This window comes from Eulemur rufifrons, chromosome 29 (assembly GCF_041146395.1).
Source record: "Eulemur rufifrons isolate Redbay chromosome 29, OSU_ERuf_1, whole genome shotgun sequence".
Lineage (NCBI taxonomy): Eukaryota > Metazoa > Chordata > Mammalia > Primates > Lemuridae > Eulemur > Eulemur rufifrons.
In genome coordinates, this window is record NC_091011.1 from 16,177,967 (window position 1) to 16,194,215 (window position 16,249).

The 16,249-nt window shown below is 36.6% G+C and overlaps 1 protein-coding gene across 1 annotated transcript in view; it reads left to right on the forward strand.

Annotated features, from left to right (window-relative positions):
• VPS41 (VPS41 subunit of HOPS complex) overlaps positions 1-16,249 on the forward strand; it is a 192,916-nt gene that overhangs the window by 38,396 nt on the left and 138,271 nt on the right. The window contains exon 4 of the mRNA XM_069462590.1: positions 5,287-5,364. Within this exon, the coding sequence (XP_069318691.1) occupies positions 5,287-5,364 (78 nt within the window). The remainder of the gene's footprint in view (positions 1-5,286; positions 5,365-16,249) is intronic.

Here is a 16,249-nt window from a genome sequence, read left to right on the forward strand (position 1 = left end):
TCTTGTGCCTCTGATTTTCCCACTGTAAACCCATCTGTCAGCAGGTTGCCAGAATGATCTATCGAAAATACAGATTTTAAAACCTTTGTATGATTTTCATCATCTGCTAAAGTCTGGGCTCCTTAACATGGTGTGTAAGGCCCACTAACATCTTCCTCCCTGTATATGAGGGGACTTCAAAAAATTAATGGAAAAGTGGAATTAAAAGATAAATTTAAAAAAATAAACTGTATTTCTCAACATAAGCTCCATCAAGGTCAGGACACTTTTGTAAGTGAAGGTACCAGCCATTTACGCCATCTCTAAAGAACTGAGGGTCCTGGGAGTTTAACTGTGTCATTCCAGTGTTTTTTACATTATTAACTGAAGAAAAATTGGTACTCTTTTAAAGACTTTTTAAGATTAAGAAACAAGACCAGGCGTGGTGGCTCACACCTTTAATCTTAGCATGCTGGGAGGCTGAGGCAGGAGGATCGCTTGAGCTCAGGAGTTCAAGACCAGCCTGAGCAAGAGCGAAACCCCGTCTCTACTAAAAACAGAAAAATTAGCTGGGTGTGGGGGCGCATGCTTGTAGTTTCAGCTACTTGGGAGGCTGAGGCAGGAGGATCGCTTGAGCCCAAGAGTTGGAAGTTGTAGTGACCTATGATGATGCTACGGCACTCTAGCATGGGGCAACAAGAACAAGACTCTTGCCAAAAAAAATTAGGAAAAAAAAGGAGTGAGAAGTCACCAAATCAGGGCTGTAAAGTGGATGCCTAATGATTTCCCACTAAAACGCTCTCAAAATTGCCCTTGTCTCATGAGAGGAATTAGCAGGAACATTATTATGGTGAAGGACTCTCTGGTGAAGCTTTCCTGGGTGTTTTTCTGCTAAAGCTTTAGCTGACTTTCTCAAAACACTGTCATAATAATAGATTGCAAAATGCCTTGAGCATCCCCCAAAAAACTGGTGCCATGACCTTTGCTCTTGACTTTTTTTTTGTTTGTTTGGACTGCACCACTTCCATGCCTTAGTAGCCATTGCTTTGATTTTGCTTTTTCTTCATTATCATACTGATAAAGCCATGTTTCATCTCCTGTTACAATTCTTTGAAGAATTGCTTCTGGATCTTGATCCCACTTGTTTAAAATTTCCCTTGAAAGCTCTGCTCTTATCTGCAGCTGACCTGAGTGCAATGGTTTTGGCACCCATTGAATGGAAAGTTTGTTCAACTTTAATTTTTTAGTCATAATTGTGTAAGTTGAACCAGTTGAGATGTCTGTGGTGTTGGCTATTGTTTCTGCTGTTAATCAGCAGTCCTCTTCAATTAGGGGATGAAAAAGATGAATTTTTCCTTTACAAATTGATACGGATGGTCTGCTGCTATGGACTTCATCTTCAACATTGTCTCCTCCCTTCTTAAAATGAGTTACCTATTTGCAAACTGCTGATTTCTGTGGGGTATTGTCTCCACAAACATTTTTTAAAGATCAGTGATTTTACCATTCTTCTACTGAAGTGTCACCATAAATTTGGTGTTCTTGTTTCCATTTTAAGCAGAATTCATGTTGCTGTGATAGGGCCTTTTTTTAAAACTGATCATCTTCTTCTTAGTGCCTCAAACTAGATCGTGTTCAGACATGTTATAATGAGTTAGTATGAGTTTATTTTGGTGCAAAAACATTTTGAAATCTTTGCATAGTTTTTTCATAATATGCATTTTCTATGAAATTTTTGAAGACCCCTCTAAAATTGGTTTATCTCTTACCACTTTCTGCCATAAGTGTGGTGCTCTGGGAGCAACACTTGGCTGTTTTTACTCATAACCCCCCTGTGGCTTGAATCCACTCCTATCCTGAGCCCTTTTCTTCTGTTAGTTTAGGCATTCATTATTTTTCCCTGGAACTAATGCACATACATACCATGAGCTAATCTATTTTCCTTTAGATTTGCTTTCACTCTAGTTCATTCGTAACACTTCTACTAAAGTGATCTTCCAGAAATTCCAATCTGATCATGTAATTCTCCTTCTTAGAATTTTTTATTGGCTTCCCAATGTCGTAAGGATTTGGACCTACCCACCCTGCTTTCCTCTGCTGTCCTGCCTTTCATCTTTCCATAAATATTTGAATGCCTCTTATTAGCTGACCTTTTCAACCTCATCACCTATTTCTCCCCCGGGCATGAATTAGATGCTTCATACATTATAAAACTGCTTATAATTTCTTGATTTTTTTTTTCCTGCTTTTTATGTGACTCCATGAGCAAGTTGTATCCACTTACCACAAGCCCACCTTATCTGCCTCAGTGTCTATTTTCTACTTCCTCCTTCAAAGTTCAGCACAGTTGACACTTACTATGTTCCACAGGGTCTTAGAGACACTTCCATTTTAAGCATATTCATTGAATTTGATTGTGATTACTCAATTTTTAATATCTATTTTCTCCATAATACCGTAACCTTTTTAAGTCATGCTTGCTCTTTAAGCATGTTATAGTGCTTTTTGTCTATTGGTTGAGTGTACCACTAAGTGAATGAAATGGAGAACAAAGTTTGTCTGCCTAGAGGTCAAACTTTATTAACATCGTCCTTAAACCAATGTGGCCAAAGAGCATGGTGGTTGCAAACGGTAGTCAATGCTAACTTTTAGATCATGCACTCTTCGTTGAGAGCCATGATTCTGATCCAGCTGAGAGTATTTCAGCTTTTAATCCTGGCCCTAACTTAGCCACTCATTGACTGTTTACAGGGAAGTCTCATCAATTCCCAAACTTATTTCCTTATGAGTAATTGAAGGCACACTGTGCTCTAATGCTTTGAATACTATATGACTCTATGAGAAAGGTGGACGGTATTAGGTAGCTGACCAAATTTTGAAATGTACTACTTCTTGTTTCTTTTGTGATGTCCAAAGGACTGCTTACCACCTCTTCTACTTGTTTATTTATAAAAAGCCCAATCTTTATGGACTTATACGTATAAGTTACTTAAGTTGCTTACATAAAATTCAAAGTAAAAGCAGGTGTGCTTAGTGGATTCCAAAGGATGCTCAATCTGATAGTTTATAAAGTGAGTCAAGTTTCTATAATTCAACATGAAAGGGACTAATGAAATTATTCTTTGTCCATCCTGGATTTTAAGTGCTTTGAGGTTAGAAAAAAAGAAACAAAAGTCAATAGCTACAGAAGCTCAAGACTTTTAATGGACTGGAAGGAGAGTAAAATTTGAAGCATTTGTATTTATAGTCTGTCACATTTGTGGCCAGTTTTGCATATTTTTGTTGTATTTCAAGTAGTCAAAAGCATTAGCAAATGAATATGTGACTCATCCATAATTTTAGTAGTTAAATAAATATGACCAGCTTATTAAACTTCTTTTGAAGAGCACATATTTATTTCTAAAAGGAAGTAGCAATAATTAATCTAAATGATGAAATGTTTTCCTAAACAAAAGGTCATTAAAACAAATCACTGAATTTCTTTTTCAAAAATATTCTAACATAACTGTAGTTTTAGGATAAAACTATAAAATCGGAATAATTATTTTGTTTTCTATCTTACATGTTAAATGAATAAAACTAGAAATTTGGGGGAAAAATGAAGAGAAGGAATTAATATTTGGGTAAAGTTCCCTGTATAGAACCTCTAAAACTTCCATGAAATAAAATGTAATTAGCAGTTTAAAAATAGCCTTTGCAGAGGTGTCAGAGAATGACACAGTATTAAAGTATTTTAAGGATCCAATCTCCCTTGGTTTCCTCACAAACTAAATACAGTATTTATGAGGAGAATCAATACCGTGAGATACTTGGGGTGCTGTGAGCTTTTAAGACCCATTCTTTTACCACAGATAGCCTTAGAATGGAGTATTGTTTGTTAGTTCATATCATGTGTGGTGTTTCTCTCTTTAAAGATTGTCAGAGTGTCACAGTAGCGATAAAATTACAACTGTTTGAGTCCCCTATTTCTGATTAGAATGTTCTTTTGCTCTGGAGGAAACATTCCTATTTGGTTTAAATATTCAGACTAATTTCCCCCCAGAATTACCTCTTCCCCTTTCCCTTCCAGCGCCCAAGCATCCTCTTTTCACCAGGCTTGCCGTCCGCCCTGGATGACTAATCGTCATGGCACCTGGTGCATTCAGGCAGGCCTGTGCAGCGGAATCGTCATACCTAGTTATGTCTGCACACCTGATGTTTTATTAACCAGTATTGATTTTTTTTACCCTGGGGACTTTTTTCTTCCTGAAAAAAGGCAACCTTGCAGGAGTGAAAGGCATTGCAGGGGATGAATTTCTAATGAACCCCTTCTTTCCCTTTTTGTGACTCCTCTTTAATGTAGCTTCATATTTTAAGTGCCTGAACTGAAATTTCATTTTAAGCAATTCCATTTTGATAAATCCTTTTAAATCTTGACTTTCTGTAAGGTTATTTTTTAAAGATTGTGCTGCTTGACTGAAACGCTTAGTAGTGCCTGTAAATTTGAGCATTTCATTATGGGTTGCATTGAAGCATGTTCACATGCAATGAAATACAGAGAATTTTGGACTATTTGAGTAATGCTTAAAGAAATAAAAAGGAGGAAAACTCTCATGTCATATTTTAGGTAGTCCTAAAGTTTCTTCTGGTTTGCTTAGGATTAGTGCAAAGAATTAAAGAGTGGGAGTTGTGAACTAGTTTTATATCATAAAATGAATATGTAGCTCAAGTTATTTTATGACAGAAAGGATTTTTTTTTTGCATTAGAATATAAACATTTACACTCAGTGTTATGCATTAACTTTTATAGAGGCATATTAAAACTAACTGATAGCATAATATATCTGAGTTTTTTGGTACCTCAATATGGCATGGATTTTTCACTCTAAAAAATATTTTGTTGTTTGTGTGCATGTGTGCAATTTAAATGATAGCACAGATTTACACATTTGCCATAAATTAGGGGGAGTTTCTTAATCATTCCTTTCTGACTTTGAGTTCAACTGTAGGTTGGTCGTGCTCTCATGGCTGCATTTTTAATTTACTGCCTCAGTCCATCAGGCATTGTGTACAGACTGCATACACACCATTAGTTGTCAGTAGATGAGGGTCCTCATGAGTCATTCTGACAGCTAGCTTGCACTATCACAATAAAATAGGCCCTGTTCTGTTATTTCCCTGAAGCTGGAAACAAGCCTTCTCCAAGGAATGCATATCTTCTGAGACATTGCAGATCATTTATACATTAAGCATCTTGACTTTCAAAATGGTTTAATTACTAATTGTGTATTAATAGTCCATTAATCTACCTCTTTGTTCTTCTTACAGTTTTTGGCATTGGGCACACATTATGGCAAGGTTTATTTACTTGATGTCCAAGGGAACATCACTCAGAAGTTTGATGTAGTAAGTATATGGTATAAAATAATGTATGGCTAAACTTCATGCTAAGAATATGTGCTTTAGAATATTTGTTTTAACAGTTTGTTTTGACAGTATAAAGAGGATCTTTATCAATTAAATCAGTGCTAAGGGTATAAATCTGAACTTCATTGTATATTCTAAAAATTTTAAAGGTGACTTATAAAGAAAGGTCTAAATATATACAGCATATATTTTGACTGGGTATCTTTTATATATTTAGTATAAATTCTATGTAAAAATCCATTTTGATAAATCTGTTTAAAATTCTTTAGTTAATTATAATCATCCATTTGACTTTAAATTGAGCATTTAGAATACTCTTATGTGCTTTTTTTTACATTGTAACAATGTAAAATATCTAGGTGAACTGTTATTAAAAGAAAAAATACTGCTTTGTTAGTGAATAATGGTGCTAATTTATACTCTGGGAGTTTGTGGCATCCTAAAGCATGAACCCCCTTATTTGGTGACTAATGTCAGTTGTAAGTACATGCCCTGTCATCTTACTCAGATCAATCTTATTGATCGCCTTACTGGATCAGCTTATCTCTTCTAAATACATAAAGTTAAAATATTTTATGTGAATGTTTGGATGCTGGGACTCTTGGGATTATATTGATTGAAAGCAAAGAATCAGGCTTTTTATTCTTTTAATTGTGATTTGGAATCATTGAGGATAAAAGAACTGTTGAATTTGAAGCTTGATTTTGGTGTTTAAGGTCTACCTTAAAAGTATCAAGAGCTTCCATGGTTGTGTGAGTATGAACATTTAGGGTTAAACAGGTGATTATTTTGGGGGACAGATACTACTTTTTTGAAGAAACTGTGAGCACTTATTGAAAGATCCATCATAAGGTATTTGTGTAGTTTATAAAAGAGACTATAGTTTCTGAAGCTGAAAGGAAAATGGTGCCTTGTTTTACTTAAAAGAAATGGAACCACCGACTGATGACAGACTCTTTGGAGCAGCCCAGAAAGGGCAGTGTGTGCTCTAATCATACTGCTACATCAGGCAAATTGTGGCTGCTTGTTTTGCTTTAGCATCCCTTTCAGGCAAGCGAGATAAACTTTTGACCCTCCCTCATGTACCTTCTGGACACTGGACATGCATCTTGATGACCTAAGAATTTGGGCTTTCAGTTGCCATCCATTAAAATGTGTTAGCTGGTGCTGGGCTGGGGCTCTTTTTTGTTGAGTTGCGCATGCCTTCCTCACCTTTAGAAAAGAGTTTGCCTGTGTGGTCTCTTAAATTTCTTGCTCCAGTTTCATGATTCTCTGATACTCTGCTTCTAAGTAAGTCTTTTTAATATTGTATAGAAATGACAGTGCTTGCTTGCTAAGGTGCATGGGCATACACCATTGGTTCCATTACCAAAAGTCAGTCCTTGTATCTACTCTGTATAAGCCTTCAGTTATGTCTTCTCTGATGTCAGTTTTATGTCAAGTATATCCTACATCCATCCTCTTTCAGGTAATTTATGGTATCACCCATAAATTTGCCCAAATCTTTCTTCAGTTCTTTTTTAGTCCTGCCTACATGACGTCTTTGAAAATTAAGCTCTCTATAGCTTTGTGCATTTTTTTCCGCAGGGGTGGGGTGGGGAGGAGATGGTTTGGTGCTATTTTTGTGTATTTACCCAAGCAGTTGATAGTCTGCTGTTGACAAGTTTTTCATAAGGCCATGGCTTCTTCATGATCGTCATCATATTAGGTTTATGGCGTTCAAATGACAAGTTTCAGATTTTCATTATGTTTTGAGAGGAGTCTTAATCTCATGTTCTCACCTCTAAGATTGTTCTTTTATTTTTCTGTTTCTGATGATGTGGTTGTTTTATAGGGCTCTGTATCATTCCTCTTAAAAAGGGTGTCTTTTCAATTCCAAAAACATTGTTCTGACTTGGATTTGCTAATTTTCTTTGAGTGCAATGGTTGCCATGGTTAGTCAAGAACTTTTCTCTTTATTAGAAACACAGTGAGAGAAGGCCGGGCGCGGTGGCTCACGCCTGTAATCCTAGCACTCTGGGAGGCCGAGGTGGGCGGATCGTTTGAGCTCAGGAGTTCGAGACCAGCCTGAGCAAGAGCGAGACCCCATCTCTACTAAAAATAGAAAGAAATTATATGGACAGCTAAAAATATATATATAGAAAAAAATTAGCCGGGCATGGTGGTGCATGCCTGTAGTCCCAGCTACTCGGGAGGCTGAGACAGGAGGATCGCTTGAGCTCAGGAGTTTGAGGTTGCTGTGAGCTAGGCTGACGCCACGGCACTCACTCTAGCCTGGGCAACAGAGTGAGACTCTGTCTCAAAAAAAAAAAAAAAAGAAAGAAACACAGTGAGAGAAACAAACATTAAAAAATTAAAAAAAATAATGAACACCCCTGACTTTAGTTCTTACTTCTAGGTAATTAATTTAAACAAATTAAAATTAAATAAAATCATAATGCCTTACATTTACATAACACTTTTTATTTTCTTATGAAATATCTTTTTAACCCATTCATTGTATTTATAGTTTTGATTCTGGTAATAAAAGTCATGAAGCGGTAGTTTCTAATCCTTACTGATTGGCAGGAGTTGTTTGGCAGAGTATGGGAACATCAAGGAATCATTCTTTTAAAAAGATTTCCCAGGTAATTCTGGTATTTGAGTTCGGATGGAATCATTGTACTAGAGGGTGTCTAACTTTACTTTAAATATATGTGATGTAAAATAAGAAATAACTAAACAAATCATTCTGCGTGTTACAAAAAGGTATTTCTTTTCCCTTTAATATGTCAGAGGAAGTGCTATTAGGCAGAATCTACTAAAGCTAAGCATATGCCTGCCTAATGACCTAACAGTTGCACTCCCCAATACATGCTCAAGAAAAATGCATGCAATGCATATGTCTACAAAAAACATATAGAAGATGTTAATTGTAGATTAATTCATAAGAGCCTCAAACTGGAAACAACTTAGATGTCCAATGAATAGATAAATAAATTGTGGTACATTCCTAGTACTTAATAAGAACAAACTATCAATACATCCAACAACACAGGTGAATTTCACAAACTTAATGTTCAGCCGAAGAAGCCAGACGCAAATGTGTACATGTGTATGATAACTTTTATATGGTGATCAAGAAAAGGTAAAACTAAACTATGGTAATAGAGTCAAGTAATGATTTGACCTAGGAGGGAGCACAGAGGAATCTTCTGGAGTGCTGAAAATATCCTGTCTTTGATGATTTCCCAGGTGTATACACATGTAAAAATCACTAAACTGTGTATTTGAGATTTGTCCACTTGACAACTGTATGAGTTATACCTCAGTAACATACTTGCACAAACACCTACATATGTGTATATGTCTTTAGTTGATCTTGAACAAAGCTCAAACTATCCTTGTCTGCTACTCACTTCTAAATACCAACAAATTTCGTACATTGGTTTCTTGTTCGGAGGTCTTTATGTAAATGAACGAATCATGCCATGGAAGTTATTCCGATGGCTATATATTCTTCTGTGCTTACATTAAACGGTTAATCGGATTCTGTGTCATACTATTGTCTATGTCTGTGATTGTTCTGTTAATCAAGAATGACAGCTGCTCAGGAAATTATTGTGCATGTTGATACTCAGATTTCAGTACATTTTAAGGAATATTCAGCATACATGTTAATTAAAAGGCTTTAGACACAAATTGTTTTTTGAGATTACTTCTAGGTGGCTTTGTGTTAACTCAAACCTAATGGATAAAGTTCAATTTTACTTAACTCACAGAATAAAATAACATATGACTTAAAAAGTCCTTAGAGGATCTCAGATTCTTTTTAAATTCCCACATGATATTTTTGCTCATATGATGCCATGATTCATAGCATAGTCATGTGTCGCTAAACAGGGGTACATTCAGAGAAGCGCTTCATTAGGTGATTTTGTCATTTTGCAGATGGTACAGAGTGTACTTACACAAACTTATGCAGTAGAGCCTACTGTACATCTAGGCTATGTGGTATAACCTACTGCTCTGGGGCTACAGACCTTTACATCATTTTTCTGTACTGAATACCAAAGGCAATTGTAACATAGTGGCAAATATTTGTGTATTTAAATGTATCTAAACACACAAAAGGTACAATAAAATATGGTATAAAAGGTAAAAAAATGGTGTGCCTATATAGGGGACTTACCATGAATGGATCTTGCAGGACTGGAAGTTGCTCTGGGTGAGTCAGTGAGTGAGTGGTGAATGAATGTGAAGGCCCAGGGCACTACTGTATACTACTGTGGGCTTTATGAACACTGTATAGTTAGGCTACACTAGGTTTATATTAAAAATTTTTCTTCTTCACTAATAACCTTAGCTTACTGTAACTTTTTTTACTTTATGAACTTTTTAATTTTTTTAATTTTTTAAGTTTTTTTAATAACACAGCTTAAACACATTGTACAACTATGCAAAAATATTATATTTTCTTTCTTCCTATCATTCAATAAGCATTTTTCTATTTGTAAATTTGTTTTACTTAAAAAATTTTTTTATTAAAAACTAAAGTTTAAACACACATTAGCCTAGGCCTACAGAGGGTCAGGACCATCAAAATCATTGTCTTCCACCTCCATGTCTTGTCCCACTGGAAGGTCTTCAGGGGCAATAACATGCATGCCACTGTCATCTCCTATGATAACAGTACCTTCTTCTGGTAAAGACTTATGTGAGGCTGTTTTACAGGTAACTATTTTTTTATAAGTAGGAGTATACTCTAAAATAACAATAAAAAGTGTAGTTTAGTAAATACATAAACCAGTAACATAGACATTTATCATCATTATCAAGTATTATGTACATAATTGTACATGATTGTATATCCAATACTTTTATGTGACTGGTAACACAATAGTTTATTTGTACCACCATTCACCACAAACACATAAATAATGTATTATGTTGCTGTGTCACAATGGTGACAACATCACTAGGCAAAAGGAATTTTTCAGCTTCATTATAATCTTATGGGACCACTGTGGTGTGTGAGTACATGTGGTCCCTCCTTGACTAAAAAGTTGCTGTGTGGCACATGACTGCAGGTACTTTCTCTTGATAGCCTCCACTGTCTTTAAGCAAATTAATTTAAAACTCACTAATTAAGAGTACTTTGAAGAGATTATCAAATTATCATGCCATCTGTCTGTTGAATATTTTGGAGCATTATGCCATATGTTTTAAATATTTATTCCTTTAAGTATGCTAGTGGAAAAGCAAAGAACTCCACCGATAAACATAAATTTCTACTGTTTACCTTTGTTTGTTTTTCTTTCTTTGCTAGAAATAGAAAATAATGAGGCTTTGTTGTGAGGTGCTATGACAGGAGATGTTAGATAAATACTTATAAAATAGACGATTACAAAAGGAAAGGGATAAACAAATAAAACACGAGCATTTTGAGGCAGAGGTAGTGTTCTGGGAAAAATTGTCAAACTGTGTTTTTCCTCTCTTCTCCCACCACAGCAGTCAACACAGAAGATTTCTGTGGGGGTTTTCTCTACCTACCACTCAGTGGTCACCAGTGGGGCATCCTCTGTTTCAGTTCCAACCTTGTCTACCTGGAGTTAGCATCAGGTCCCACAAGTTGAGGGCTCAGTCCCCAAGACTGACTCCTCCTTCCTACCAGTCCCAAGTCCAGGTTTCCAGAACTTCTGACCAACTGGCTTCAAATTGGGGTTCCCTCTCTGCATTTGATTAATTTGCTAGAGCAGCTCACAGAACTCAGGGAAACATTTACTTATGTTTATTGGTTTCTTACAAAGAGTATCTCTAAGGATACAAACAAGGAGCCATGTGAAGAGATATATAGGGGGAGGTCTAGAAGGGTCCAGAGCGAGCTCAGGAGTTTCTGTCCCCATGGAGTTGGAGTGTTGCATCCTTCTAGCACGTGGATGAGTTCTTCTTCACCTTCTTGTCTGCCTCCACACGTTCAGCTCTTTGGAAGCTCTCCGAACCCAGCCCTCTTGGGCTTTTGTGGACAACCATGTAGACAGGGTATGGGGCAGGACTGTCTCTGGAATTAGGGTCTTATGACCCACAATCAGAAAGGTGGAGGAAGATTAGATTCTAGCCTTCGGATAGGGCAGGAGAAGATCAGAGAGTGTTTTCTGAGGCCTAACATACCCAACATTATAACAAAAGACTTTAATAAGGGCTATAGGAGTTATGAGCCAGGAAAACCAATATGTATATCATAACACCACAGGTGGATTGAGGATTCTCTTTGAACTCTAGATAGCAGAATCTATTGGTATTTCTATTTCTTTTTTAGATTTGAGATTAAACTGACAGACTCTATTCCTTAGTTGCTCACTCACACTGTAGTATTTTAACACTTCCTAATAGTTCTCTCTGTTTCTGGTCCCCCCTACCCCCAGTATAACTATCATATCTCAGAGAACATTTCGTGGCTCCCCATTACTTCCCAGATAAAGTCCTAACTCTTTAGCTGAGCATTCCAGGCCCTGTTCATGTGACTGAAACCTATCTTTCCAATCTTAGTTTTAGTTTCTTCTCTCTCTAGTCATGTTGACCCACTCACCACCTTCTGAATATTGCCTTTGGCATACTTGTTTCTAAGCCTTTAATCACATTTTTTCTCTCCAGAATGCACTTTTTCCATTAAGCTCCATTCTTTCTCGGAAGTCCTTCTGCTGGATTGTTGTCCTGAGGTGTTTCTGTCCTCAGAACTCCTGTGTTACTGCTATTTCCAGTGGTCCCTTATAGTGGCAATTCCAGCTTTGCATTCACATTTAAAATCTTGGAGGGCAGGGCCCATCTCTCCTGCTATTCTCCCTTCTTCCTCCCCGCCCCCTTTTTCTCTGTGGCCATTTGGTACCCAATAAACATATATTGGCTGAAATATCATTTTGAAACATACCCATGGAACTGGTGATTTTTCTGGCATTATCTTCCAGGAGGGCCTCTAGGAGCCAGATCTCTGTTCTCCTGTGTATTATTCAACCTTCAGTTTCCATTGGATTTATAATTAGCAATTTTTATATTAAGATCTGCTGTAGAGTGAATTGTTCCCCTCCTAAATATGTTGAAGCTCTAACCCCCAGTGTGGTGGTATTTGGAAATATGGCCTTTGTGGGGGTAGTTAAATTTAGGTGAGGCCATGAGAAGGGGTCCTCAAATTAGTGCCCTTATAGGAAGAGACACCAGAGAACTCACCCCAACTCCACCATGTGAGGAAACAATGAGAAAGCTTCTGTCTGCAAGCCAGGAAGAGAGCCCTCGCCAGAACCCGACCACGCTGGCACCCTGGTCTAGGACTTCCAGCCTCCAAAACTTTGAGAATTTAAATTTCCTTTGTTTAAGGCACCCAGTCTGTGGTATTTTGTTATGGGTGTCCAAGTTGACTAATATAAAATCTGAGCTTTAAATCCTACTTCTGGAAAGTAACGCTTATATTCAGCAATACTTAAGTTTTTAATATATACTCAGACCTTTCCTGGTTGCTGTAGGAAATTTATAAAGTCATCAAAATTTAGAAGCTGAGGAAACTTCAAAACATCAGTACAGATATAAAAGGTGCCAAGTAAGGCAGTCTGAGGGAAACTGGGCTTGAGCTGTTCTGGTTATGTGTTCCTTGCCCACCCACTCATCTGCCCTCCTCTCCTGGTACATTCAAGTCCTCCCTCCAGTAGGTAAACATTCTTATTAGATCACTTCCCTAACTTAAGTTTAAAAGGATATTTTTGTGACTGGTTCCTCATCTGTGAATGATCATGGTTTCATTTTTCTCCACGGACTTTGGGATTTAACTATCTTGTAGACTGCACTCCTGACCTTTTGTTGCTTTTTTTTTTTTTTTTTTTGGCTTAGAAGAATTTATTTCTAATATAAATCAGCTCCTCTTTTCTCTTTCCTTAGTGTTGATATATAATTGCTGTTTGGAAGATCAATCATCTTCATGTTTCAGCAAAAGAAATACTCATCTTCCTTCTCTTCTCTCTCTTTGCTAATATAATCCTGAAAATATAGTGTTCCTTGAAGCTTCTTAAATTGCATATTTAGTATTCACAAACACCTCTTTTATCCTTTATGTGGCTTAACCATCTCCTTCTTTGTGTCACCTCTACTTCTTGAACTTGTACGTTTGTTAAGATTATTTGCCTCAGTATCATTTTTCCGAATAGAATGCTAACTTCCCTGAGGGCAGTTTCTTTGTATAATTTATCTCTGCATCCTCAGTGCTTAGTATAAAAGCTGGTGAATTGATAGATGTGAAAGACTGATAGAAGTTGGCTTAACTAATACAAAGTTCCAAATCTGAAAAGTTCCGTATATCTAGACTGTTCTAGATAATCAGAGTTTTATATCTTCCTTTCTTACCTCAGGATTATTGTGTGTATGTTAGGGGGAAATGTATGGACATGACTGCTTCTTTGGGAGTTAATACAGATCCCATACACTCTTTATTCCCCTGAACAGCCCAGCTATTTTGGGCTTACTCATGTGGCCAGTGTGATGTTAGGATGACTGTTCATTGAAGGAATCTTTGGAGCAGATCTAAAAACTTAAGCTATGTATCCTTGAACAAAGAAATCCTTTTCTATTATTAGTCTAATGGTACTTGCTTGTCAACCTGAAGCAAATACCATCTGTAGTGTGCTGTTTTAGATGTGGCATCATTAATTGGGAAGCAGGGCATGTATCTTTTGATATGATCAGAATGGTACATTGTTGGTGCAAATGTGCCAGTGCCTGTAATACTTGTCTAAGACTGATTGACAGGTCTCAGATTCTGTGTGTTTAAAGAACCTGTTTTCTATATTTGGACTTAGTATTTTGAGTGATAAGAGATGTGTCAAATGAGTTGAGAATTACTTAAATGGAAATCATTCTAACTTCTGATAAATGATGCCAAGGAAAGTCATATTTCCAATTTTCTGCATTAAAGTATAATCTCAAGTTTGTGGATTAAGTGTTTATAGGTAGCTTGATAACTTTGGTGGCATCTATGCACCAAAATGGCTAAGAAAGCATATTCAGAGTTAAGGCTGCTTCTCTCATCTAGAAGAAAGTGTCATACTTACAGAATGTTGTAATATGCGATGCTTTAGTGGTAACTGCATTTGGGCAAATATCTCTTAAATAGCTAAAATTGAAAATATGTCTTCATTGAATAAAATTACCCTGGCCTCCACATATTTCAAAGTCAGGGTTGAAGTAATTTTAACTTTTTAGAACGTAACTCTGAACTGGGTAGGAGCCTGGGGCTTACCTGTCTGAAGCCTGTGGATTTTATTCTGCAGTAGAGGATCCCCTCAGTGCTGGTGGTTCTTTCTTTGGGGCTCCAGTGCTTATCGCTAAGTAAGAGCATTAAAAGGATTATGAGCAAGGTGGAGACTCAGAGGAGTCTCCCATCTTTGCAAGTGGGAGATGGGGAACCCAGAGAAAGTGATATTTACAGTGAATCTTGAAAGATGAATGCACATTTTTCACATTGTTAGAGCAGAGCCAGACAGAGTGATGCATTCTTCTTATGAAACATGGCATCACCAAAGGGGAGGAACATTTACCTTAGACTTTTGAAGCTACATATATACGTTTTGTTTATCCTCTAGTAACTTGAGAATAGGGGACTGGAGAGGAAAGAATCAATGGTGAGATGCAATGAGAAAGACTTATTTGGCAGCTTTGGCCAAAGGACCAGAGTCGGAAAAGAATGAAGTGTTTTCAGGAGAGTGTCTTTGTGGTGACTGACTTTGGAGCTCAGAGTGTTAGGGCACTAAATGAAACCAGAAGGATGATGGTAAATCAGATGTCATGGACCAGAAGGCATGGACTTTATGTATAGATAAGGTATGAATATCTGTGCATGTAGTTTAACAAATAAGTTATACCTTGAATTTGTTTTGTTAATAATAGACTTTTTAGTCTCTGGGAACCACCATAGCAGGGCATGTCTCAAAATAATAGTGTATACTTATTTCTTGAACAAGCTCTATTTTTCTGTTTGAATAGCTTTGTTTTATTAGCCTTCTCTAGAAATTATTTCTTTTGGCTGTAATTCCCAACGATTTTTCATTTAATAGAATCCATGAGATATTAGGATACATAGACAGTTAAAAGGATATTTTTCATCCATTCAAGACATGAAATTTTTCCATAATATCCTTATCATTTGGTGGTCCTGTCCTTATTTTATACTACTAGTAAGAAGAAATCCATTACTTCCAGGGGCAGCTATTAAATCTTAACACTTTAGCTTTTTTAATACTTACGTTTAATTTATAGCAAGGAAAAAATAATTTTAAAACTAGGTAAAGTAAATAATGTATTCCACTAACTATACCTTATTAGAATGGCTAAAATTACAAACACTAACCATACCAAGTGTTGATGAGGATGTGGAGGAACTGGAACTCTCATACACTGCTGGTGGAAATGTACAATAGTGTAACCACTTTGGAAAATAGTTTGGCAAATTTTTAAAACATTAAACATATACCTACCATATACTCCTGTCTTTTCATTCTCATACAAAGACTTCTGCATGAACGGTCTTATCAGTTTTATTTATAATAGTCCCAAACTGGAAACAATCTGTATGTCCATTTGCAGGTAAAAGGATAAAATGTGGTATATCTATATAGTGGTATTCTACTCATCAATAAAGGAAGGAACTATTTATTCATGCTACAACATGGATGAATCTTTATCATGTTAAGTGAAGGAAGGTGGACTCAAAAGGCTGCATAGCATAAAATTGCATTTATATAAAATGATAGAAAATGTGAACAAATCTATAGTGACAGAAAGCAGATCACTGATTGCCTGCAGTTTCATTTCAGAGGAAGATAATTAAATGCCCTGTGAAGTAGTC